The following is a 27,648-nucleotide window of genomic DNA, read 5'->3' as shown; positions in this document are numbered from 1 at the left end:
CCCCAGAGAAGTTCCTCTTCAAGTCCCTGCATGTACTCCCACCTCACAGACCCCAATCTGCATTTGAGAACAAACACCATGACAGCTGTGACAACTTTTCTACCACTGTGGCAGTGCATAGAGTATTTAGACCTCAGTCTTAATGCACTGCAGGATAAATCTTTTACCACATTTTCTTGTAGTTACTAAGTGAGTGCCAAAGATAATTTGCAAATCATCTGTAGATCACCCGTAACCTGTTAGCCTTTCCCTCCTGCCAGAAGACTGTTAAAAGCAATGTTGTCATCTACCTTTCTACAGGATATCTGAGGTGAACTGCAGACTCCTTCCAAATTTTATTTCTTTACTTCCCTAAATGTTTGTAATGAGACTTGGAAGGAAGAAAGGAAGGAAGGAAGGACAGAAAGAAGGAAGAAAGGAAGAAAGGAAGAAGGAAGGAAGAGGTTGTAGCTAATGTCTCTTGCTTCATTTCCTTAGGCCTTAGTTGTGAAAGAACAGGAGGAAAGTTGCCTCTGGATTCAGAAGTTAATCTTTTTTGCATAATAGCCTCACAGCACTATAAAGTCAAAGGAAATCAAAACTGTATTTATTTACTTATTTTTTGGTGGTACTAGAATTTGAACTCAGGGCATGGGGTCATTAGGCAAGAATTCCACCACTTGAGCCACAGCTGCAGCTCTCTTTGCTTTAGGTTATTTTTCACATAGGGTCTCTGCAGCTTTTGTCCCAGCTGTCCTCAGAATTGATCCCCTTACTTACTCCTCTCACATAGTTACAATTACAGGCATGTTCCACCATACCTTTTTGGTTTTTTGAGCTGGAGTCTAGCCTTTTTGCCTGGGAAGACCTTGAACCATGATTCTCCTGATCTATGCTAACCTTGTAACTGAGATTATAAGCATGAACCAGTATTCCTGGCCTGTTTTTACAAACTTTAAACATACCTTGTAATGTGAAGTGAGGTCTTTCCAGTTGGGAAGCAGCAGATATAGGTCGTGGTGGGGGTGGTGGTGGTCTGCAGCACATGAGTGTATCTTGTGAGTTATGTTCTGGATCAATTCCAGGAATGAACACATATAAGTCATCATACTGATTCTCAGAACTTTCACTGTCAGCCTCTAGCGAGCTGTGCCTGGCTTCTGCACCTGATTCAGTCTCCTTTACTTCCACTTCCCTGTCAGAAGTCTCATCTCCATCTGCACTTGGCCCATGTGTTTTTCCGCTTGCATGGTGAGAAGGTGGGTATTGCGTGGCTGTAAATGATGAAGATAGTGTAGTTTCATTCACACACACCATCTGGAGGCAGTTCATATTTTGTAAATTTGTACAGAAGGAATAGTGCAGCTAATTAAACTTTTATGACCTGATATAGTGCAAAGTTGTCAACTTTATGTTTTATCAAACAATCATTTCTGGGTTTTAAAATATTTCCTAATGACCAGTCAAAACTCAATTATATCTTGTTATGTCAGCAAATGACACACTTATGCATATAATATTTCTGACTGTAGAGTTATTGAGCAGATTCATGTATCTGCCTGCATTATCAAATTTTATTAGAAAATAGTATAACTAACCTAATGAAATAAGTAATAAGTATGTGATAGAAAGTTAAAAATAATAAGAAATATCTTGCTTTGCTTGTCAATAATGAATACAAATGAATCTGTAACTCTTGGTCATTTTAATAAATTTATTATATATACTATATTAATTTTATTATTGACACTATGATAATTTTAATATTTACTAGAATAAACTAATAAGATTAACTTTTGAAAATACTACTTGGTTAAAAAAAGGGGTATTTTTTATGGGGAAGGCATTAAATCATTAATGTTAGATATATTTTTTTACTTTCTTTACTTATAAAATGCATACTATCCTGAAATTTAACCAAACAAGTCCATCAAACTCCCTCCACTAAAAGGAGCCATGCTACTATTTGTTTTTATATTATATACAATAGGTGTTTTTTAATCGCTCAGGAAATACAGAAATATCAGCATGCAATAACTCTAAATCTTAAAAAAAACTTTTATTAAGTTTTCTTTAAAAAAATTTCCTCTAAAAAAAGGATTTAAAAAAAAAATTAAGGCAAACTTTAGAAAAACCAAGGAGACTTTGGACACTCTATAAGACTATGGAATATGTGAACTGTTGTTATTTTCAGTGCAAACAATTGTTTTAAAACATTGCTAAAATAGTGCTAAAAGTCAAACAACAGAATGTAGAGAAAAAGGACTTTGAAAAAATAATGATCTGGAGGCATGGCTCAAGTGGTTAGAGTGCCTGCCTAGAAAGTGGAAGACCTGAGTTCAAACCCCCCAAAAAACAAACAAAAAAACTGAAGATCTTTTTGCTGGCAGAGTGGCTCAAGCAGTAAGAGTGGCTGCCTAGCAAGTGTGAGGCTCTAAGGTCAAATCCCAAAGCCACCAAAATAGTAATAATATTAATTAAGAGTTATACTCTGGAAATTTTTCAGTGTTAGGAGAAAAATTAGTCATGTGAAAAAATCATGCCCATGACCCATCATGCCCATATTATTACATGGAATTTTTGTTTTTCTTTTCTTTTGTGAGAAAGAAGAAAAATACAACTTCAGGTACCAGAATTGAAGTAGGATTCTTTAATTACCAGTCTGGAGAGGGCAGACGGGGCTTGTTTTTGAAAGATCTATCTGCACAGATCTCATTCATCTTTCTACTTACAACACCAAAACACTGAGGCTGAAATAAAGTAGTCCCTAGCAATACTAATGGAGTAGATGATGAAATGACTGAATAGAAATTATTGCTCAGGTTAGTAAAAGTACTTAATTATTTTTGTCTGGGCAAATTAGTCATCAACTTAGAATTACATTCACACTATGGGAAATCACTTATAGTCGCACTTTGGTTTATGTAGTCAGTGTTTCTTGACACTAACTAGGCAACAGAGTCTCTATGGTGCTTATCAAATGTGCCCAAACCCAGAATCCAGCCATGTAAAGTTGGATTTTGTGGATAGTGGGTTTTAGCATGCTTCATAGTAACAGTGATGCCAGTGAAAATCTCTGTTGACTTGGGGGGACTCTATTCTTCACCTCCTCTCTCCCCTGAGAGTCTGAGGGCTGATCCCATTGCACAGATTCACACATGGCAGAGTTCTCAGTTCCAAACTGTAGAACTGAAAGATGTTCTCTTATTACAGGGAGCTCTACTGAGGAGGATTAACTATTACGATAAACATATTGTCAGGATCAATGATAGCCTTTATTATCACCTTTATTATCATTAAAATGATAAATAACTTTAAAAGCTGGTGTATTAATTCTTGAATGTAATATTTGGCATTTGCATGTACGTGTTCTGCAATAGTGTTTGAAGGAATCTACTGATTTTGCCAAGTATACTAGTGAAGCACTACATTGAATTGGTGCATTGGTCTGTTATTTGAAAATCATATGGCCAATAATGGTTTGTTTAGTGTTTTGTTTTTTAGAGACAGGGTCTTACTATGTAACCCAGGCTAGCCTTGAATTTGGGATCCTATTACCTCCAGTCTCTTGAGAGCTGGGATAAAGATGTGTATCATCATGCTTGGCATGAGGACATATGCAAGAAGGGCATGCAGACGAAGGGAGAGGCAGAAGTGTGCTTGGTGTGGGAGATGGCACTGTGGCCATGAAGAAACAAGAATATAGTCAGAGATAGGACAAAAAAGATTATCTTGGGCCTTGTAAATGATGAGAAGGATTACGAATAAAGTGGGATGGTACTAGAGTATCTGGAGCAGAAGAGTGATTAGTTCCTTTATGAAGCATAGAACATGAGTGGTGACAAATGTGGAAGTTGTTACCCCAGTTTTAATAGCAGCATACCATTAACATTTTGGGCTGAATAATCCTCTGTTATGAGGGATTGTCTGCTACATTGTAGGCTATTTAATGGCATTCCTAGTGTCTTAATCCACCAAATGTTGGTAGTAATCCTCCTCCCTAAGTCACAGCAATAACAAAATCTCTGTTCATTGCCAAATTGGCACTGTAGGGGGTGGTATATACACCTCCATTGGTAATCCCTGTACTATTGAAATAATATAAGTAAGAAATGACAACAGTGTGTCCTAGGATAAATAGGAATGGAAAAAGTGAGAAATGGTTGAATGCTGGCATATAGTGCAGGTAGAATCAATAGTATTATATGATAGACCTGATATAGAGTAAGAGAGAAAGTAGAAAAACAAGCTAAGGATCAGTTTAAGAAATTTTTAATGACTTTAGTAAAGGAAAGAAAGAGTTGTCACTTGCTGAGATTGGGAAAATGGCAAGTGGAAAAGTTGGGCATGGCAGGAGTCAGGGTTTTCAGAAATATGAGATGCCTATCAGAAATGCTGATGAAGACATTGCACAGGCCAGTGTATTCTAATTAAACCTGGCCTAAACATGTTAACACAGAAGTAGCTTCAGACACCAGAACACAAAATGACAAGTGTTATAGCAAGGAGTAATACTTAGAGTGTCCTAGTCCAAATTTCTCATTCATAGCTGAAAAAACTAAAGTTTGCAAATGTCTTTATTGTAAATAGATTTACATTCCTTTGGATATATTCCTAGGAGTTGTATTGCTAGATCATCCGACAGTTCTATTTTTAGTTTTTTGAGGAGCCTCTATACTGTTTTCCACAGTGGTTGCACTAATTTATGTTCCCACCCGCAGTGTATAAGGGTTACTTTTCCCCCACATCCTTGCCAAATTTGTTGTTGTTTGTGTTCTTGATGATAGCCATTCTAACAGGAGTGAAGTGGAATCTTGACATAGTTTTGATTTGCATTTCCTTTATGATCAGGGATGTTGAACATTCTTTACACAAATATTTATTGCAGCACTGTTCATAGTAGCCACGCTATGTAAACAACCCAGATGCCCTACAACTGATGAATGGATTAAGAAAATGTCATATTATATATATATATATATATATATATATATGGAGTTTTAGTCAGTCATAAGGAAGAATGAAACCATGTGTTTGAAGGTAAATGGATTAATTGGAGAACACCATGTTAAGTGAAGGAAGCCAGACTTAGAAAGACAAAGGCTGCAAGCAATATTATGAAAAACAGGTTACGCTAAGGGGAGGTCACTAACAGGAAGGGGGTGGTAAAAGAACGAAGTTAAGAAGGTGAATATGGGTTATGTACTTTCTATACAAGGATGAATATAGAATTTTTAAACCTGTTGAAATCACCATAAGAAGGGACTAAGGTAGAAAGGAGAAAAATAGAGGGCATGAAACAGTTCAGATTATTATATATATATATATATATATATATATATATATATATGCCAAATTGGCACTGTGGGGGGTGGGGGGGTGGTACATAGGCCTCCATTGGTAATCACTGTACTACTGAAGCAACATAGGCGAGAGCTGACAACAGTGTGTCCTAGGATAAACAGGAATGGAAATGGTTGAATGCTGGAATATGGTGCAGGTAGAATCAATAGTATTATATGATAGATCAAATATATGGAAATATCACAAGGAAACCCCCTATATAGCTATCTTAAACAAACAAAAATGCTTTTTTTCAAAAATGGAGAACAGGAAGGTAAAACAGGTTCTATTTGGGGGTTGATACCAGTGAGAGGTGGGAGGATATAAGGAAAGGGTGAAGGAAGCTGAATGTAGCGCAAATATTATGTACTCATATATGAAAATGGAAAAGAGACATGTTGAAACTATTCCAGGAAAGGGAGAGGGTGGAAATAAAGGAGATTGATGGCAGAGATAAATTTGACTATGATACATTGTAATAACTTTTGTAAATATTACAATGTACCCCCAGTGCAACAATAATGTGATAATAAAAATATTATTCTACCTTCAAAATAAACAACTAAAGTTCACCAAGAATTTAGCAAAACAAACTAGAAAAAATATTTGTCAAATAGGAAAAAATAAGTGATCTGCATACTTTTTCCAGGGTAGGAAATCTGGTATTTGATGATAAAACCTTGAACAACTGAAAGTATTTAAAATAGCAAATGAAGGAGTATTTGTACCATATTATAAAATAAAAGTCATTCAGTTAATTAAAACCTCTCCACGTTTTCTTTACAATTATATATATTTCTGGTCATATTACATACCATAATATGAGAGTTACATATAAATGAAACAAATAGGAAAACTTACAAGAAGAATAAGTAGAAACTGAGATAGTATCGTCTTCGTAGTCATTTTCTTGCTCATTATTTCTGACAATGTCTTGAATCTGAAAAAAAATGTAATTTTAAATAATGTGCATTAATCTTACTAAATCTTCATTTGATACCTGTAGAAATAAGAGACAGTTTTTAGGTTGTTATTAAATGCTTTAACTCTATTGTATTACAGATCTTGGTTATATTTATGCCATCTATAAATACTCATTGATGCATAATATTAAAATTCAAGTGACAAAATAGAACATTTATAATAAATATTAAGTTGATTTAGAAATGAAACTTATTTAAATGATTTTAAGATTTGAAAAAATAATAATCATGAAATTTAAGTGAAGTGAAAAACTTCTGAATAAAACTGAGTACAACTGTTTCTCTTCAAATTGATCTTTTGTAACCTTTAACATTTAATTAGTAATTTTTACTAATTTAAAATATTTTCTTCATTGTGTCAAGTATTATAATTTGGTGGAGACAATGAATTATAAAGGTGTAGATATTCAAATGATTCATGTTTTTGTTCCTAATAAAATTTATAGACATGATTAGGCCATCTTTCCTCATTAGAAGCATCTACATTGATACATGTTTAAATTTCTGGTAGCCTTGATATATAAAAGTATTTTACCTGTGCACTAACTTTATCAATTTGGTTTATCATCCACTTTGGCCAGTGGGAATGTGATGGCATTTATTTAATTTTAGAAAAATTAGTGTTATTTAGATTAGCAACAGTCTCTAATTTCCAATGAAATATTATGAATAAAATCCTCTTTGGTATTTTTTAGTGAGCCTGATGCAATAACTCATTTTATACTTTAATCTTTTCTCTTTGGTAGACTTTACCAAATGATAGCATGAACAATCAAGTACATTAAAACTGGCATTTTGTGTGATATTTATATGCTGTTTAATATAGCTATTTGTTTTCAATTAGCACAACATGTGTATTTGATAAGGTAGGTCAGGAAGATATTTTAAGAATCCATAGTACTCTCCAAATCACAAAAAGGAATTTTGCTAGCTGAATATCAGAAATGGTCTTAGTAGATTGTACAGATTATGAAAAAATTCCTGTATATTATTCTCTACTGTTGGCATCGTGAGCTTAAAATCACTATAATAAGAGACATTAGGCAAGTGTCTAGATGTATGTGTGTGTACTTAAGTTGAAGCTTAATGGAATCTTTTTTTTGTTGTTGTTGTTGTTATAACTTAAGCCATGTGATATTTGTATAACCACAAACACTTCAAAATCAAGAATGCCTCAGTAGTAGGTATACTCAAATGAAAATTGGTCAGAAGAAACAACGGTCACTTCATATTAATAAAGGGAACATATAATCAAGAAGAAATAATAATTTTAACACATATGTTTCAAATGTCAGTGCTATAAACCTAATAGATTCAACATATCTCTCCAGAGTATTTCATCTAGCATCTGTAGAATATCCATTCTTCTTAGCAACTCATGGTATTTTCTTCAAAATAGAAAGTATCTTAAAACACAAAGTAAATCTTAGCAAATATAAGAAAACTGAAATAATTCCTTGTATCCTATCAGACCATAAAGGAAAAAAATTAGAACTCAACAGCTAAAGAAATTACAGAAAATATTCAAACACATGAAGACTGAAGAGCACATTGTTGAATGACCAGCAGACTATTAAAGAAGTAACAGAGGAAATCCAAAAGATCCTAGAATCTAATGAGACTGAAAACTCAACTTACCAGAATCTTTGGGATGCAGCAAAGGCAGTGCTAAGGGGAAAATTTATAGCTATGAGCACCTACATCAGAGAGATCTCAAATAGCCTAACTATGTACCTCAACATCCTAGAAAAACAAGAACAAGCCAAGCCCCAAATTAGCAGAAGGAAAGGAATAATAAAAATTTGGGCAGAAATTAATGAAATAGAGACCAAAAAATCTATACAAAAAATCAATGAAACAAAAATTTGGTTCTTTGAAAAGAAAAATGTATTGTCTTCCAAATTAAAAAAAATAGTGTTGTTTGACTTGAATATTTCTATAATTATTATGTACAATTAATATTTTGCATAATTCATGCAATGCAGAGAAGTAATTGTTTTCTCATGAATGAAAGTACCTTTGGAAATATTTATATTATAAAAACAAATGTTTTTCCCTTGAGTTTATTCCACTTATAATCATATTTGAGAAATATGTTGGATCTATTAATACATTAGTAACTCCTCAATAAAACTAATGGTGCCTCCAGAGACATGTCTCATAGCATTCTGACATCTGATCACTTTACTACTTGGCTATGTGTTGTAATAGACAGAGTATGGACATTGGAGTCAATTTAAGGACATATCCTGCCTTTTGTGGTCGGTCAGAATACTTAAATCTAAACCTCAGTTATCTATCCTGTAAAGTGTGGATAGTAATACTTATGCCATCAGTGTGCTGGGAGGGTAAAATTAGAGTAATGTAGGCAAAATCTCATTTACCACATAGTAAGCATCTAATAAGTACATATTATATTTTCCTTCTTCATATAAAATATAGATCTACTTTTAAGCAAGCATGGTTTCTTTTAGTCAGGCTATCACCTGACTTTATACATACATTTGTCAGGCATTTAAGCAGGTTTACTATATGATAAAGTCTCTAGTAGCATAGGAAGCAAGTTAAAATTTAAGAAAAAGAAATAATTCCCACTGCCCAAAATACCACATTTCTTCTGAAAGAAAAATAACAATAATAAAATTATTAAAATACATTATTTTATTATCCCACTAATAAGCTGTCCTTATAGATGAACTAGAGAATTAAAAATTGATCAAATAATCTGGACAAAACCTTAATTCATTTGCTTTTGGGGTGGAAAGATTGATTTTAAAAAGTATCTGGATACTTGCATTGATTTCCACTTCTTCAGGTGAAAGATAAAGATAAAATTAGTACATCTCTTAGTTAAACATGCTTAATGCAGTAGTTTAGCTCACAGATAGCCTTTAGTAGCACATATTTAGTGAAATTAAACATTTGTTTATTATCAAAGATAAACTAAAAAGAGAACTTGTTGACTGGGGTATATATGTAACGCTCCACATGGCTGTGGCATCTGGTCCTGTACAAACTGATCCCAATATTCTGATCTCTAGGGAGTGAATAAGAACAATCTTCACATAGCAGTTGTTTTCCTGATTATTTTATAAGATTCTGAAGATAAGTGTAATTGGCCCAACTCTTGCCCAACTTTCTATGATTTTGATTATAAGTGATTTTATCAGCTTTTAAAATGCATAGCAATCTGTGGAATGAGAATAGGAAGACAAATACATGTTGAAAGAGTAAAAAATTAATCCTGTGATATTTTATGCAGTATTCCAGTATTCCAGATGAATGTACTAGGATGTAGAATCTGAGCTATGAAAAAATAGATATTATTCTTACAAATTATTAAGAATAACAACCAATGTTATACTAAAGCCATGAATAGCAAATAATCTCAAAAATAAACAATTTAAGGGCACATTGTAGGGGTATAAAATATTAGGTGTAGTTACATCTTTTAATGTTTTTCCTTAAACCATCTAGGAATACACTCCCAAAGCAGATTCATATAATTTCCCAGTAATGTTTCTTTTTACATTGCAGGAACTAAAATGTTGAGTGTAAAAACTAAGTAGGAACCCTATCTAACATTGGAGGAGGAATGACTAAAAATATAGTAGACGTGGAGCTGCTAAACATGGGAAAAAGTAAAAGGATAATAATTTTATTAGAACAACCTGAATAGGCCTGCTCTATTATTTCAGATAGAATCTTATTATGGAAAATTAAAGTGGTCCTGGTACTGATAACTCTTTGTCTTAATCTCTGCCCATGATGAAGCCTAACTACCATTGTTAACGTAAGGTTTTGCCCTTTAAAATACATTCTAACCCTATTTTAATAATGTTTGTTTTTAATCTACTGCAGTTGTGGCTCTGTCTGTGAAGTATCAACACTGTTACTAGGCCTTATGCTTGGTTTGACTTTGGCTATCTCTGTCACTAACATGGAAATGTTAAAAATTTAAATCCATTTCTTTTTGAGGGTTGTGATTATTAATGTAAAAAAAAGCTGCCTTCTCTTAAAATTATGGAATCCCAAGGAAACTTTAGGTAACAATTACTTTATTCTGTTTTTCAAACACTGGTATTAAAACATGTCACGCTAAAAATGTAATAATTTGGACATTTTTCCAAGCAATGTAACTTCTTTTTAAAAAATGTAACCTTTGTCTATAATGCCTAATCATCTTTGTAGATTGGTTTTTCCTGGGTTCCGTCATTGTCTCTCTTTTCTTACAAAATGTTTTCTTCCTGGGTGATTTTAGACACTCCATGGCTGTTAACTGATATTGCTCTGCTAATGGTTCCTGATTGTCTTTATCTCCAAACTTTCCTGAGGTCTAAGTTTCTAGGATTCATAAATGAACACTAGAAGAAATGGTCATAGCAAAGGGAAAAACCCAGGAAGAGAGATACATAGAAAATTAGGAGAAAGAGTTTCAAGTGGCTCACAATGTTAAATTCTCCACCAAGGTTACAAAGGAAAGTCCTGAAAATAGTTCATTAGATTTTCCAATCAAAGTTGCTGGTGACCTTGATGAGAATTACCTGAAATTCTATGAATTCATACTGGACTAAAGAATCTTTAAAAAGATAAACGTGTGTGTGTGTGTGTGTGTGTGTGTGTGTGTGTGTGTGTGTCTAGAATCCGAAGCAACATTTATAGAGCTTATTTTCAGGTACCATAATGTGAAGAAACAATATAAAGCAACTGTGCTCAAGACTTGGTTTTCAGAAAATGAGTTAATATCAGAGAAAGAGTAATTCATTACAGATGAGGACTACAGAAACAGAGGTGATAAGATACAAAACTCTGTAGGAAGCAAGGTAGGCTACACAAGTATGTGAGTGTAACTATCTCCAACCTCAAATGTTTTACAATAAGTGAAGGAGATGAGTAATGAAGATGAGGTAAAATGAAATGTTCTTTTAAAATATGAATATACTAGCAGAATGTTGTAAGATAGAAACATGCAATCACTTCCATTGAGTGGATAGAACAGAAAATTTCACTGAGTAGGTGGTATTCAAGCTGTGTCTAAAAGGGTAAGTACATTTTTAATTTCCAAAGAGAGAGAGGAAACAAATTATTGGCCAATGGGTGAGCATGGCCAAAACAGCAGGAAGACTTGATGCATGGTTTTAGTTCATTTAATTAGGTTTCGTGGGGGTATATTTGAACGTGAAGATATGGTGGTGCATTAAGATTTTACTTTATAAAGTTTTAAATGCCTTGGGGTATGTAATTATTTCCTAAGAAGTGGAAAATAGTGTGTTCCTTCCCGAAATTTAGAAAAAGTAATTCTAGTTAACAGTGGGAGCAATGAAGAGGGGGCTATTTTAATAGTCAAGGTGAAGGACAATAAGAACTGATGAAAGAAAATATTTACTGGCGAAAGAAGACATTAGACCGTTCCAGGAGATGGTATGGACAAGATGCTTCAGAGTCTTGATGTCAAAGGCTGGAGGAAAGGGGCCAAATATGGCTATGAAGTTTCTATTTTCCTCAATATCTACCAGCCACTTCTAATGTTTACAACCCTCTTTTTCAGCACATTCCTCCAAAGAGGTCTTTTCATTTTAGGTGAGGATACTTATTACCAATACATGAGAGTTCAGGTCAAGATATGAAATTTATACCATAAGTAATACTTTACATTGCTTCTTGGAACACTTGAAAATATATTTGGAATGGGTATATGGCTATAAATTGGTAAGCCTTCCAACTACTTTCTGAATCAATCATCATGGGAAAGCAGGAAATCGTTTTATTGTGACCAGATAAATTATTTACATGATCAGTAAGACTTTGAACTGTGAACTAATAGAACATTTTGCCAGAATATGTGAATTTTAATAGGAAGAGAGAAAGCAATATTTGCTATGTACTTGTGGAGTATTGGGAATACCTCTTCATGAATGTGACAAATACCTTTGCTAATAAACATCCCATCTAAACATGTGTAGGTTACATAGGTTAAGAGTTTTGAGATGAGGGATACCATCAGATTTGGGTTCAAACTTTTCTCTCCTATTATTTGCACTAGTTTAAGCAAATGCTTCTCTGTCTTGGTCTCTGTAGATGCCAAAATGAACTTAAATACTTAATTCCTAGGATTAATGTGAAAGTTAAATAATATAATATATATCAAGGAACAGCATAAAACATGGCACATGGAAAGCACTTGGCAACTTGTTATCTTTATTATTCTAAGATCATTAGTTTATTATATATATTTCTGTATATATAATTTTCACATCATTCACTTTATGTCAAAGTTTATATTCAATTATAAGATTGAATAAAGATCATTTGTGTTCAAAGTGAAATAGAAATATTAAAAATAAAGACTTCCAAACTTAAAATATTAGAAATAAAACTTTTCTCTTTTTAGAGACCACAACGGTTTTAAAAATATTATCCCCATTTTTAGGAGTGAGGAATCACAAGTCAGATGTGAAGACACGTCAATACTGGATCTTTTTTAAACTCATAGAAGTTAGGCAGAGGTTCTGGGCGTGGTTGTGTGGGCTGTCGCATCCTCTTGGGGTTCCATTCCCATAGACTATCATGTAAGTCAATGTAATAGCTGTATTTTACCACAGCTAGGGTGTGGAAGAATCTCAAAGTATTCTACAAGATATTAAAATCCAAATGGATTAAATTTGATTTTACAATGTTGATATTACAAGGACTGGTTTTGGTTAATATTAAAGTGGTTTGCCTTTTTCCAGCAGGAGATGACTTAAGGGAAGACTTAAGTGCTACTTGGAAGGGTATTTCATGCTAGGATTGCGGAGATAGGGAAAAAGAAATTGGTCACAATGAGATACCAAGAACACATGTGAATAGTGAAGAGTTGGTTAAAAAACTTGACTCAAGACATGAATCTATAATTGCTACAGTTGGAACCTAATTCTTGTATTCTATTCGTAAAACAAGAATAAGAGCATACACCAGATAGTCGCATAAAGTTCACTCTTGAGCATTCAAAAACCTAGATATTATTTTTAGTTTTAAAACTAAATCATAAGTTAATAAAGGTTTGTAGAGGAATTACAAAATGCCATTACATCCAATGCATAAATCATTATTCTGTTTTAAATTTTCCAATCAAATTAAATTAAAACAACATGCTTTAATTTGGAGGAAAACTGAGTAGAAACTAAATGACTGACGGATGCACATGTTTCTAAGCTGGCAGACTGAACTTAGTGAAGAGAAAAATCCAGGTTTACATTTTTGTGGACTATCGCTAAAAGCCAATTACTTTCTTGATTTTTTCTGAGCCTTTAATAATTTGAGTGAGGGTCAAAGAAAACCAAATGGAAAAATAAAAACAGGCTCAGTAATAAGAGGCTAGCTTTATTACCAACACAGTGTTGGACATTTCATTTGACTAAAATTGGGGTTGCAAGTGATTTCTGAAATCCAAGCCAGAACCAAGTATGAAATACCACTTGAAGACCTAGCAATTTCCCACAAAAATTATCCTCATCACTTGCCAGATAATAAGTATTGTTTGACAAATCTAAACAAACACCTTTTAAGTTTATATTATTGCTATTATCAAATGAGTGTTCATTGGCAAATTAAACAGAAAGATTCTTAAAGCTTATATTGTTGCTCATCTACTCCTAGTAGGTATTCATGTGACTGGCATAACCTCAGGCTTCCAAATATAGAATATGAAGAGTTGATTCTCATTCACCAAACTATGTAAGCCATGAATACTGACAAACGTCATTCAATGAAGACAGGGTAGGATGATAACATTTTTGGCCTCAAAGCTTCAACTTGGAAGTCAGTAACAAATCAGAAGAGGTTATTTCTATGGGAAAAAAGTCAGAAAAGATAAAAGTGTGCAATGTACATAGGGTATGACTTTTTCTATTAGGATAACACACTGTACTGTACCCTGACTATTTCATCTTCTTCTACAATTTTACATTAAAATCTGGAATTTAACTAGTAATGATTTATCTGTCATTGAAGAGCAGAGAAGTACCTCATTAAAAAAAAGAAAGAAAAAGAAAACAGATACACAGACATATCCTCAGTGCATAATGTGTTTACTAAAAACCACCATGATCACCCCACCTGCACTGTCAGGTTCCATTCTGATCAGATTGTTATTATTCTGCTGACCGTCAATGAATACATTGACAAGATGTGTGTGCCTACATCTTTCCTAAATACATGCCGATTCAAGGAACATAACTTCTGGGCAAGAAATGCATTTTATGCACCAAGATGAATCAAAATTATAGAATTATTTATTAAGTTGATAATAGAACAAACCTATTAAAAATAAATTGCCAGCATATTTATAGTAATATAAAGCAGAAAACTTTTCTCTTAGAAGAAACAACATTGTTATTAAAGAAATATATTTCCCCTCCACCTGCATGTAAAAATAGAAGAGAATCAATAAAAACAGTAAGTTTACTTTGGAAGAAAAACATCATTTTCTTTAATCTAGACATCTGAAATTTTTAACTTGCAATGATGAAATAAATTTCATTCTATGGGGTCCATGGCCAAGATACTAAGGACACCGCCATTTATATTTTATTAATACTTACAATGAGCCTCATACCACTTCATTCTGCCACTGAGAATTGAAAATCTGCTTGTTGCAAGGCACTGGCTTAGCCTTTTAAAACTTCAAGAGGTTTACTAGGCAGATTTCAGCCACTGGTGAAAAGAATTCCTAATCTTCATGGTCATTGCCTGAAAGAAATCAGGACTTGTCTAATGGAACTCACGTTGCATCTAATATCCACGTTAATCTGGAAGTAACGCCTATTTGTTAACAAAGTTTACTTTTGACTTAAGTGCCACATAACTTATTTTTTATTTCATCATTTTTACCTTTACTTACATGTGAATACATTATTTGGGCCCACATAACTTTGAAGAAGGATTTGTCTGGTTTAAAATGTAGATAGTTTTTCATTTCCAGAAGGTAAGACCATGCATTTCATGGGAAGGGCAGTTTCGTAACAGATTAGGTGTTAAAATGAAATAGTATCTTTAAATTAAAAACAACTCATAAAAAAAATAGATGGAAGATGAATGTTACTCATTTTGTCTGAAAGTGCTTCTGAAACTGAGTAAAATTCTATAGAAACCAATTAACCAACAATGGCTTAGTACATACAAAGGTAATTTTCTAGCATTGCATATTAATATTTTGTCCAGTTATTTGAACAAATTTATATTGTTATGGATCATGTAATTAAAACAGTAAGATAAGGACTGGGTTACCTTATCTGGGATTTTCACGTATTAACATCTAAGTGAATGACTAAAAATTAAATGTACCCTGTGTCAAGGACATTTTGAAGTTTTATAAAAATTTATGCCTCACTAAAAGTAAAAATTCTTATTTCACTAAAGCAATATCAACTCATCTTAGAAAAAATTCAATCTTTAAAGAATAACATTAATGAGAAAAATTTTATTTTTTATTTACATATTTTAAACATGTTTTCAGGATCTAAGAAATATCAAAAACTGAGTTAGGCAATGGGAATATAAGAAAGAATAAATTAGGTCAGGTGTGGTGGTTCATGCAGCTAATCTTAACTACTTCGGAGGTGGAGATAGGAGGATTGTGATCTGAGGCCAACCTTGGACAAAAAAGTTAATGAGACTGATTTCAGAGAATAATCTGGGTGTGGCAGTACACACCTGTACCTCAGCTATTCAATAGAGAAAGGTAGGAGAATGGTGGTCAGAAAGCAGCTCAGGCAAAAGCAGAAGATGCTATCTGAGGAGCTAACTAAAGCAAAAGAGAATTGGAGAAATGGCTCAAGTGTTACAGTGCTTGCCCAGTAAGTGCAAGGCCCTGAGTTCAAACCTCGTACTGCCCCCCACTAAAAAACAGAAAGGAGAGAATAAGCTAAATTTTTCTTAGAAAACACAAACACATACATATGGTAGGAGTGATCTTTATGAAAACAACTTGCATAACACTTGTGGTATACCACACACTGCTTTAATTTCTATACTTACATCAGCTTATTTAATTCTCAAAAACTTTTATGGATTAGGTTTACTATTGTGATCCTCACTAAATGAAAAAATAGGCCCAGAGGAGTTAAATAACTTTCTCAAGGTCACACAGCTGGTATTGTTTATTGCAGACACCAGACAATAAGGAAAATCAGTATATAAAGAACATGCTAAGTCACCTAAAAGCACTATAAATTGAGTCATAAATATTCATTGGAGATATAGCTCCCAAAATTTTGCAAGAAACACACAAACTTCAAGGTGGTAGCATTTGAGACATCTGAGAAAGAAACAGGATGAAGCATTCAAAAGCAAGGATAGAGGCAAAGGCAGAGCATTGTGGGAGTAAATAACATAATCAAAGTGATTAGGGTAGGTGTGAAGACCAAAGTTCATGCATAGAGATAATGAGTCATCCAGCTTGGCTAGAGGGTGAGGGACAATAGATATCTGTGTATGTGACACAGAGAAACCCTAGTTCTATAGTTCTTCCTGGTTCCTCATCACTTGCTAGCATTCAGGTCAGGTGGTAGGGAATTGAGTTGTCTGCGATGATTCCTGTAGTGTACACATGAGATAAATACTGCATTGGCTATTATGTGAGTTCCCAAGAAACAGAAGGCCCACCCTCAGTTCCCAAAGAAGACGTGGGCAAAATAGCAATAGTGGCATTGAAATCACGAGCAAGATATCATAAAATCACATCATATAGATGCTGACAGAGGAGTGCTCATGAAAGTACCAGGGCCAGGGATCACAGAAAATAGGTGAATTTCAACAAAGATGAGTGCATGCTTCTCTGCTTATGTTTTCTCTGTGTCCATACTTGCAAAAGAGCTAGATGCTATTTTGAGAAGCACAAGATAACTACATTTTTACATTTAGCTTGGATACAAATATAGTGGAATTATCCTATAAATGTTTCTTGTGTTCTGTGACATTAAAAAAATGGGTCAAATGGAGATATGTTACAATGAGAGAATGTTGCTTTTGGCCCAGTCTTCAGAAAAAAATGTAAGGTAAAAAGTTTACAAGTAAGAACAAAAGGGATTCACAGTAATACAGTTTGATAACTTAATGGGTCTCTCCTTAGTAGCATAGCAATAAAAATGCCTGGCTGTTCCTTTTTAAATGTCCCTTAAGCAATATATACAATTACTATTTACTACACTCATCTAAGAAATAGGAAAACAGAGGCAGATAACTTTTTTTCTTTTAACTATTTGTCCATGGTCACTAGATAAAATAAGTTTCTTGTAATCAGTTTTAAAGATCACTCCTTTCTTAGCTATACATGATATGTACTTGGAAGCTCTAATCTTTCTGTCTTCCTGTAAAACAAAGATGTAGATTCCATGATTTAAGATCTTGACTACAGTTCTTTGTCTTTAAGAAGCAATTAATAGTTTGCAAAGCAATATCACATATATCACATTCCCTTAGTATTCTGCAGATAGGCAGGGGGAGTCCTACAGTTGAAGATACTAAGAGAAAGGGGTATCTGCAGTTGTTCACTTGTGTTTTGTTTATATTATATAAAGTTCAGTATCAAATCCAGGATAACCTAGGACTTTAGGGTTCACATACTGTGGATCAAACTCTAGTACTCTTTGCAATACAATGTGATGCTTTCCTCCCCTGATGAAACCATCTGTGTTGTGGACAGATAATCCTAAGAGTGACAGAGAAAAGGTAATAGATATCAGGGAGTAGAACTTAATACTCAATGAAGAAATCATGTTTGACTATGGCTCAAAGTTCTTCTACTATGTAAATAAGAATAAAAATGTAAAACTTTATGCAGCTGGTAAAATAAATTTGAAACTCATATCCTCTATCTTTGACTACAGTGAGATATTGTAAAGGATGTGAGTGAGAAAATATGGAATTAATTTAACAAAACCTATAATCATGTAACACAGTTCAGAATGAAGAATAATCACTGAATTTAAAGACATTTAAAGATGATTCTGAATATTCCTGAAAATATTAGAAAAGTCTGTATTGTCCTATTTATTTAACAACAATTAAATTTTCTACACAATATCACCATATTCAGAGGAAATGTTTCATTAGATAGGCTTTACCTATCTTTGGTAGATGGAATAAAAAGGAAACAGTAAAATTCTACACATTATAGGTACATTTGTCTAAGTGTTTTGACAAGAAGATTAAAATTAAAAATTTTACATTGAGTTTTCTGATTTCCTTGTTTTCCTGGCTCTCACTACTATAGAACATTTTACATTGACACTTTGTTTCCTTTTTTAAAATACATATATTCACATGTGCATACATTGTTTGGGCCATTTCTACCCCCTAACCCTCTGCCCCATCCTTCTCCCTCCACCCCCTCACTTCCAGGCAGAACCTGTTCTGCCCTTATCTCTAATTTTGTTGAAGAGAAAACATAAGCAATAATAAGAAAGACAAAGCATTTTTGCTAGTTGAGATAAGGATACAGAGAGATTCCTAGCATTGCTCCCATGTACAAATGTGTTACAACCCAAGTTGATTCATCTCTGACCTTTTCACTAGTTCCTGATCCCCTTCTCATATTTCTGTCGCTTTAAGGTTTCCTTAAAAAACCTCTGCAGTGGGGACATCAAATACTTTCATGTTTAGGGTTTCTTACCTATCCCTATACCTCTAGTATGTGCTCTCCCCTTATCATGTGACCCAAGTCCAACCACATTGCTGTATTTGCCCTAGATCTAAAGTCCACATATGAGCGAGAACATACGATTTTTGGTTTTCTGAGTCTGGCTAATTTCGCTCAGAATGATGTTCTCCAGTTCCATCCATTTACTTGTGAATGATCAGATTTCATTCTTCTTTATGGTTGAGTAAAATTCCATTGTGTATAAATACCACATTTTCTTAACCTATTCGTCAGTAAGGGGGCATCTTGGCTTTTCCATAACTTGGCTATTGTGAATAATGCTGCAATAAACATGGGTGTGCAGGTGCCTTTGGAGTAACCTATGTCTCATTTCTTTGGGTATATCCCCAGAAGTGGGATTGCTGGATCATATGGCAGATCTATGTTTAGATTTTTAAGAAGCCTCCAAATTTTTTTCCAGAGTGGTTGCACCAGCTTATCATTCCTACCAGCAGTGTACAAGGGTTCCTTTTTCCCCACCTTCTCACCAACACCTGGATTTCTGTGGTGTGTGTTGTCATCTCCCCTTTTGCATTTCCGATTTTACTGATTTGGGATTTTTCTTTCCTCATTTTAGTCAGGTTTGCCAGGGGTCTGTCAATCTTACTTATTTTTTCAAAGAACTAACTTTTTGTTTCATTCATTCTTTGTATGTTTTTGTTTGTTTGTTTGTTTGTTTCTATTTCATTAATTTCAGCCCTTATTTTTATTATTTCTTTCCTTCTGCTTGTTTTGGGATTTGCTTGTTCTTGTTTTTCTAGGAGTTGAGATGAAGCATTAAGTCATTGATTTGAGATCTTTCTGTCCTTTTAATATATGCACTCATGGCTATAAACTTTCCTTTTAGGACTGCCTTTGCTGTGTCCCATAGGTTCTGATAGGTCATGTTTTCATTTTCATTAACTTCCAGGAACCTTTTAATTTCCTCTTTTATTTCATCAATGACCCATTGATCATTGAGCAATGTGTTGCTCAGCTTCCAATTGTTTGCATGTTCTTTACTGTTGTTTTTGTTGTTGAGTTCTAGTTTTAATGCATTGTGATCAGATAGAATGCATGGGATTCTTTCTATTTTCTTATATTTGCTGAGGCTTGCTTTGTGCCCTAAGATATGATATATTTTGGATAAGGTTCCATGGGCTGCTGAGAAGAATGTATATTGTGCAGAAGTTGGATGAAATATCCTGTGGACATCAGCTAGGTCCATTTGATCTATGGTGTGATTTAGATCTAGGATTTCTTTATCGATTTTTTGTTTGGATGACCTATCTATTGGTGACGGGGGGTATTAAAGTCTCCCACTAACACTGTGTTGGAGTTTATATATGTGTTTAGGTCCTTTAGAGTATGTTTGATGAAACTGGGTGCATTGACGTTGGGTGCATATAGGTTGATAATTGTTACTTCCTTTTGGTTTATTTCCCCTTTTATTAGTATGTATGTCCTTCTTTATCTCATTTGATCAATGTAGGTTTGAAGTTACTTTGTCCAAAACAAGTATTGCCACTCCTGCCTGTTTTCAGGGGCCATTGGCTTAGTAAATTTTCTTCCAGCCTTTCACCCTAAGCCACTGTTTACTTCTGTTGATGAGATGGGTCTCCTGTAAGCAACAGATTGTTGGATTTTCATTTTTAAACCAGTTTGCCAAATGGTGTCTTTTGATGGCAGAGTTAAGTCCATTAACATTCTGTGCTAGTATTGGTAGGTATGTGGTGATTCCTGTCATTTAGTTTTTTTGTTGTTTAGGAGTTGGATTATGTACAGCTGAATCAATGTTACTCTCTACTTTCTTGCCTTTTCTTCTCCTGTGGTTTAGTACTGCCTGTCCTTTAGTGGTTTTGTTTGCTTGAATTTTCTGGTGTGGAATTCCTTGAAGAATCTTTTGTAGTGGTGGCTTGGTGGTCATATATTGTTTTAGTTTTTTGCTTATAATGGAAGACTTTTATTGCTCCATCTATTTTGAATGATAGTTTTGCTGAGTAGAGTATCCTAGGATTGAAGTTATTTTTATTCAGTGCCTGAAATACCTCACTTCATGCCCTTCTTGCTTTTAAGGTTTCCATTGAGAAATCTGCTGTTGCTTTGATGGGTTTACCTTTATGCATTTGTTTTTTCTCTCTTACAGTCTTCAATATTCTTTCTCTGTTCTGTATGCTTGTTGTTGTGATGATAATATGCCAAAGGAAAGTTCTATTTTGGTCAAGTCTATTTGGTGTCCGGGAGGCTTCCAGTACCTGAATGGGCATAGTTTTCTCTAGATTTGGGAAATTTTCTGTTATTATTTTGTTGAATATATTACAAATTCCTTTTGCTTGCACTTCTTCTCCTTCTTCAATGCCCATGATTCTCAGGTTTGGTCTTTTGATGGAGTTGGTGAGTTTTTGCATATTCCTTTCACAGGTTTTGAGTTGTTTGAGTAATAGTTCTTCAGTTTTTCCTTTAATTTCCATTTCATCTTCAGGTTCTGAGATTCTGTCTTCTGCTTGTTCTAGTCTGCTGGAGTGGCCTTCCATTGTGTTTTGTATTTCTGTTTCATTCTTTTTTCCTAGGTTTTCCATATCATGGGTCACTTCCTTTTTAATATTGTCAATTTTCATCCTTAATTCATTTTTCTCTCTATTTATGGTGTACTCTGTTTCACTTTGGTGGTTATTTAGGGCTCCTATGAGTTCACTTATTTGTGTTTGTGTATTCTCATATTCTTTATATTTGTTGTCTAGGAATTTTTTGAGTGCCTCCTGTACATTTTGATTGACCATGTCTAGTAATATCTCCATGAAATTCTCAGTGCTTCTTACAGGGTTTCTTCGTTCAGGGTGTTCTCGTGGGCTTTGTTGGGTTCCTTGGGATAGCCTATCTTTGTTTTGTTGGAGTCCAGAACTGGATATCCATTTTCTTCTTTTCCCTCTGAATCCTGTACTAATTTATTTGTGGGCAGAGGGGAGAATGGTTTCCTTCCCTGTCTCATCTTCCCATCATTCCACTTGGTGCTGTTTCTGTTCCTGGTCTGGCTTCACAGTTGTGGGAAGAGGAGTCTCTCCCCAAAGAGTCCCAGCAAACTCTATATGTGTGGATGTTGACAGTCCTCCCTACTAGAAAGTTTTACAGTCCTCACAGGCTTACAACCTAACTAGACACTTTGTTTCTTATTTTCTGAATCTTTAGCCAATATTTCAAAGATAGTCAAAGCACTTTGGCTTTTAGTACTGATTTGTCTCTGGAACATACAATCCACCACTTTTTGATGGCCTCTGTAATTATTCTCACCTCTTACAGTCCAAAGTTACTGACAGGTCATTTGCAATAACAGGTCTGGGCTTTTATCTTCTCATTGTTTCTGATCAAATATTAGCTGTCCAGATAAACATTTCTACTTTAGCAAATACTTAACATATTGTGATCCAGTCTTAAGGATTATATGTTTCACCCTTAAGATAAAACTTCTTCAGACATGCCTGTTAGTCCAATGTTTCCTTTCTATTTCTTTTACTTTTAAAAAGAAAAAAAATACAGACCACAGAAAGATGGGTTTTTATATAATAAGTTAAAAGTATTTACTGCCATCTATATTGTGGCTTTAATGAGACACAAGTTACATGAGTCAGATTACTCCATTTAACAGACTTGTGAATCAGAGCTACTCTAGCTGAAAAGTGTGGGCTAGTCACACTTAAAAAATAAAATTACTGTGAGGGTAGCAAATAAAATAGATCACATATTATGAAAAGATTATCTAATATAAAGATCTGAAAAATGTAATTAAAATTATAACATCCTACCCAGAACTACCTAGTTGTTTATGAATGGACAAAGAAATCTTTTCACATTTAATTCCATGTCTTATGTTTTCAACTCATATAAGGAAGTACTTTGATAACATCATGTTAAGTGAAGTCAGCAAGGCTCAGAAAGACAAAGGTCATGTGTTTTCTCTCATACATGGAAGATAGATCCAAAAGATAAACATACACACAAAACTAAACATGATCAGGTACAAATTCAGATGTAGAACATGTTAGTAATGGTGGAACTACTCTACAGAACTCAGGGAAAGAGGGAAAGGAAAAGAGAAGGATAGAGCATTAATAATATTGTAAAATGGAGTGTTTGTAAAGGTAAAGGATACAAGGATGTGTATTGAAAGCTGTTGAAAAATGAGGGGTGGGAGGTAAAGGAGAAACAGAGAGCAATGGTAAGGGTTTGATGAACCAAAGTAAAGCATAACCACAGTGGGCATACTGAGAAATCCCTTTGAATATAGGGATTTATAGGGATAAAATAGGTACAGTGCATGTGGAGGGGTACTAGAGAGGGGGGGCCAGAGTGAATGAAGGAGATTCAAGTGAGGGCATATGGCTGATGGATTTCATATACCTATAAGAAATAGAACAAATAAACCTCTTGCAATTGCTTTAAGTGGGGGGGGGGAGGCTGAGTGCTGGAGATGACGGGAGCAATGTAATTAGTGTACAACATAAATTTAATCAGAATTGTCACTATGAATCCCTGCCTGTGCAGCGAATACATCCTAATAAAAAATTTAGAAAAAAAAGAATTAGGAAAGCAACAGAGAATTAAAGCATGTGAAAAAAAAAATAAAAGCACTTAAGGGTTCCCATCACTTAAGTTTTTTGTTCAGACATTACCCATCCTGGAAAGAATAATCTAGACTATTGTGTTTCGGGAGGATAAAACCAATGTTAACTTTAAGATGAGAAGCAGTGTTGAAGTGAAGTGGTTTCTTTGCTCTGACTCTACATTAAATCCATGTGCAGACCTTTTACATATTACCTATTCCCAGGCCCTACCCAAGACCAATTAAATTTGATTCTTTAGCGTGAGAGTCAGTCACTGGCATTTATTAATAGTTCTGCTTGCCATTCTCCTGTATTCAGGAGTGAGGACAGCAAGGATGGTGATTACAGGACTTGGAGTCAGATGACTTAAACGTGACTTCTGATTATGATATGAACAAGTCACTTAATTCTTCTCAGAACTAATTTTCATCTCTAAACCAATTACCAACTTCTTTGGCTCATTTCATAGATTAAGTGCTGTTACTATTATGCAATGGGGGAGAAGTCACTTCATATGTAGATGAATTATGATAGCATGTGCAGGTCTCTGAAGCTGCATCACAGTTCTTATATTCCAATGTCTGGTGGCATTCTTAATTTCCACTATCATATCATTCCTTGAATTAAAACTTTGAATTTTTTCTTTGGGGTAACATTATGTTTTCTTAAAGAAATGTAGCAGTGTGTTTAAAAGCATGAACTCTGGAGCCAATAGTCAAGTTTCAATCCTGACTCCACTATCTATTGGATCTGTTATATTGCCAAACACTTAACTTCCTGTTCTCCAGTTCACTCATCTGTAACTGAGATACCAATAGTATCTGTGTCAAAAGAATGCTGTAAGTAAATACATTAATATGTTTGATCATCTTTGGCCCATTGTAAAATGCTCAATACATGTTTTCTGTCATGATACTTCTGATAATATTAATAATAATGACAGTGGTAGTGAAATTCTGTATTGATAGAAAACAGACATTTGTCTATTTTCCACCACTGGGGAAAAAAACCTAACACTTGGCCAACCAGTCCTTTCTGTTCTTCTTCTTATTATTATTTTTTAAAATTTCTATTCACTTATTCACATGTGCATACATTGTTTGGGTCATTTCTCCCTGCTGCCCCCTGTCCCCTCCGTCTCCCCCAACCCCCCCTTGTATCCAGGCAGAACCTGTTCTGCCTTTACCACTAATTTTGTTGAAGAGAAGACATGAGCAATAATAAGAAAGACAAAGCATTTTTGATAGCTGAGATAAGGATAGCTATACAGAGAGATTCCTAGCACTGCTTCCATGTACAAATGTGTTACAACCCAAGTTGATTCATCTCTACCTGACCTTTTCACTAGCTTCTGATCCCCTTCCCATACTGACCTCTGTCATTTTAAGGTTTCTATATTAGTTCCTCTGCAGTGGGGACATCAAACACTTTTATGTCTTGGCCTTCTGTTCTTCTTAACTGTTTATATATCTATGTGAACATGTAAACATTTGCATTTTTCAATTATATACACTTTATATTTGTATTTATGTATTTCATATTCAAATATCTACATATCTATTTGACCTATGTAAAATAACAACTGTACTCTGGCACTATGTTTTTTCACAGCAAATGTAATGACCTGGCATATTAAATGCTTACTTGTGTATTATCTGTCTGTCTTCCACTAAAACAAAGCTTCACAGAGGCAAGAATTTCAACATATTTTTTTTACCTCTATATACTTATTATGTAGCTTACTGCCTGACATATTTAGGTGCTCAGTTTATTTGTTGAATGAGAGCAGGTATGAATGGATGCAGCTTTCAATATCCAGGACCATAAATTCATCATCATAGATGCTAGCCTTCATGCTATATACTGACAGATAAACTATGGTTCATGGCACTATTTTCTATATATAACAAACTTGACACATGGCAGAGAAAGAATGTCATCAAAGCTCCTAACACACTTCAAAATGTGACTTCTTTTTTTAGATTTTTTTATTGTTGTACTGGAGGCACATTGTGACATTTACAAAAGTGCTTATGATATTATCATAGTTGAATTCACTTCCCTCCATCATTTGCCTTTAGCCCTCCTTCCCCCCATTCCTGGAATAGTTCAACAGGTCTCATTTTTCCATTTTCATACATAAGTACATAATAGTTTCATCACATTCACCCTCCTTCATCCTTTCTTTATATTCTCCCCCTCTAACCTTCTTGTCCTCCATTTTTGAAAAAAAGACATTTTTGCTTATAAAATATAGACATGCATGGAGTTTCATTGTGACATTTCTCTCTCTCTCTCTCTCTCTCTCTCTCTCTCTCTCTCTCTCTATATATATATATATATATATATATATATATATTAACCTGTGTTGGTTTGTTCTGTTTTTCTCCTTTTTACCTGAGTCCCCTTCTTATGGTGATTTCAACAGATTTAAAATTCTATATACATTCTTGTATAGAAAGTACACCACCCATATTCACCTTCTTAATTTCCTTCTATAACCACTCCTCCATTTCAATTGTTTCTCTTTCATTGACCAGCCATTGCTAGAAGCTTCAGGAGAGGTAACTTTTTTTATGGCAGATATTAAGTATTAAGAAAAAGGCAATGTCAGATGTAAGGATTTTATTTTCCTTCCACAAGATGGAATTCATAAAGCCTCATAAAATCATAGTTAATAAGTTGCCTACTTTGCCTTGAGGTTTTTCCAGTAGCTCCTAATAGCATTTACTTCACAAAATGTGGTTGTTGCTACTTGCATATATGTTTTGGCATGTTAAGGGTCAAGTAAAAAATGATGAGGAATGACTTGTTTGGCTTTAAGAAAATTAAAGGCCTGAAAGCATAAAAGGCAATAAAAGATTATTATGTGCCTTTTGTTAGATATGAGATATGTTTAAATGAACCCCTTATGACCAGTACATCCATAGCTTTAGTTATAGGCACCTTATATTGAATTCTAAGTGTAATATCCAATTGGATCTCTGACATTTATGTGATACATATTTCCCAGTCTCCTTATTTCCCTTCCATAAGACTCTTCCAAAACCTCATCACTCCTCACCATCAGAAAGGGTTCATGTTCCCTCTCCATTGAAGGGGTGGACCTTGTCTTGGTTGTGTCAATCCAGGAGTAGAGCAAAAGTGTTTCTGTGTGTCTTGTGCAGCTAGGTCATGGAAATGATGACACAGCTTTTGCCTATCTCTCTCACAGGACATTCACCCTTAGAATGTGGCCACCATGCTATAAGGGAATATAGAGAGGCTTACTCATATGTACAGAAACATAGACTCTCAGTTAATAGCTTCAGCTGAGCTCAGTCCATACCTTCTACTGTCAGGCATATAATCTATTTTTGAAAGTATATCCTCCAACTGTGCTTTGAGCTGCCCTAACTGAAATTATTTGGAACAAATATAAGCCTCCTGTTCTGAGCCATGTCCACACTGCAGATTTGTGAGTAAAATTAATAGCTGTTGTGATTTCAATCTCCTGCATTTGAGATGGCTTGTTATACAACAATACATAGAGAAGACAATGCATACATATACACATTAATTGATTGATTTGGTAAACGTTCTATTGAGTGTGTTTCTTGCAATTTTCAGGAAGAGATGGTAAATGAAACAACTTGAAACCAACTTGGGTGTCTTAGAATAATATGTGCTGTTCCCTTATGTATTAAGAGCTCCAGCAAGGCCCATGTTTGTAGTATCCCCCCTTGGATGGCTCTATCATACTGAATCCTGAGAAGGTGTGGATAATACCTCTGACTTTTTTTGAGTTCTATATCCAGGTTTGTCCAATGAGGCACTGATCCTGTGACCCTTGTGGATTGAAGCTTTGCAATTTACTGATGTAGAGCTTGAGCAAGTCATTTAACCAAGAATCTTTTTGTATGTGAATGGTATATGTATGTATGTGTGTGTGTGTGATATTAATATCTTCTATCACATAAGGTTGAAGTAACAACAGTAAGGTTTAACAATGGCAATAATAAATAATAGTAATAATAATATTGTCAAATATATACTATGTGACAGACACTGCTTTCATACATTATCACTTTTATGCTCATAATGAATT

At 34.4% G+C, this 27,648-nt stretch overlaps 1 protein-coding gene across 3 annotated transcripts in view; it reads right to left on the bottom strand.

The window, feature by feature from the left end:
* Bank1 (B cell scaffold protein with ankyrin repeats 1) overlaps positions 1–27,648 on the bottom strand; it is a 297,267-nt gene that overhangs the window by 60,786 nt on the left and 208,833 nt on the right. For 2 of the 3 annotated variants that reach the window (XM_074041437.1, XM_074041440.1), the window contains exons 8-9: positions 6,184–6,262; positions 945–1,253 (exon numbers count right to left, since the gene is read on the bottom strand). In XM_074041437.1, the coding sequence (XP_073897538.1) occupies positions 945–1,253; positions 6,184–6,262 (388 nt within the window). The remainder of the gene's footprint in view (positions 1–944; positions 1,254–6,183; positions 6,263–27,648) is intronic. The other variant, XM_074041439.1, reaches the window with a different exon arrangement.

Source organism: Castor canadensis, chromosome 9 (assembly GCF_047511655.1).
Source record: "Castor canadensis chromosome 9, mCasCan1.hap1v2, whole genome shotgun sequence".
Taxonomy (NCBI): Eukaryota; Metazoa; Chordata; class Mammalia; order Rodentia; family Castoridae; genus Castor; species Castor canadensis.
Note: the sequence above shows the minus strand (reverse complement) of the source record. Positions and strands in the feature narration are given on the sequence as shown.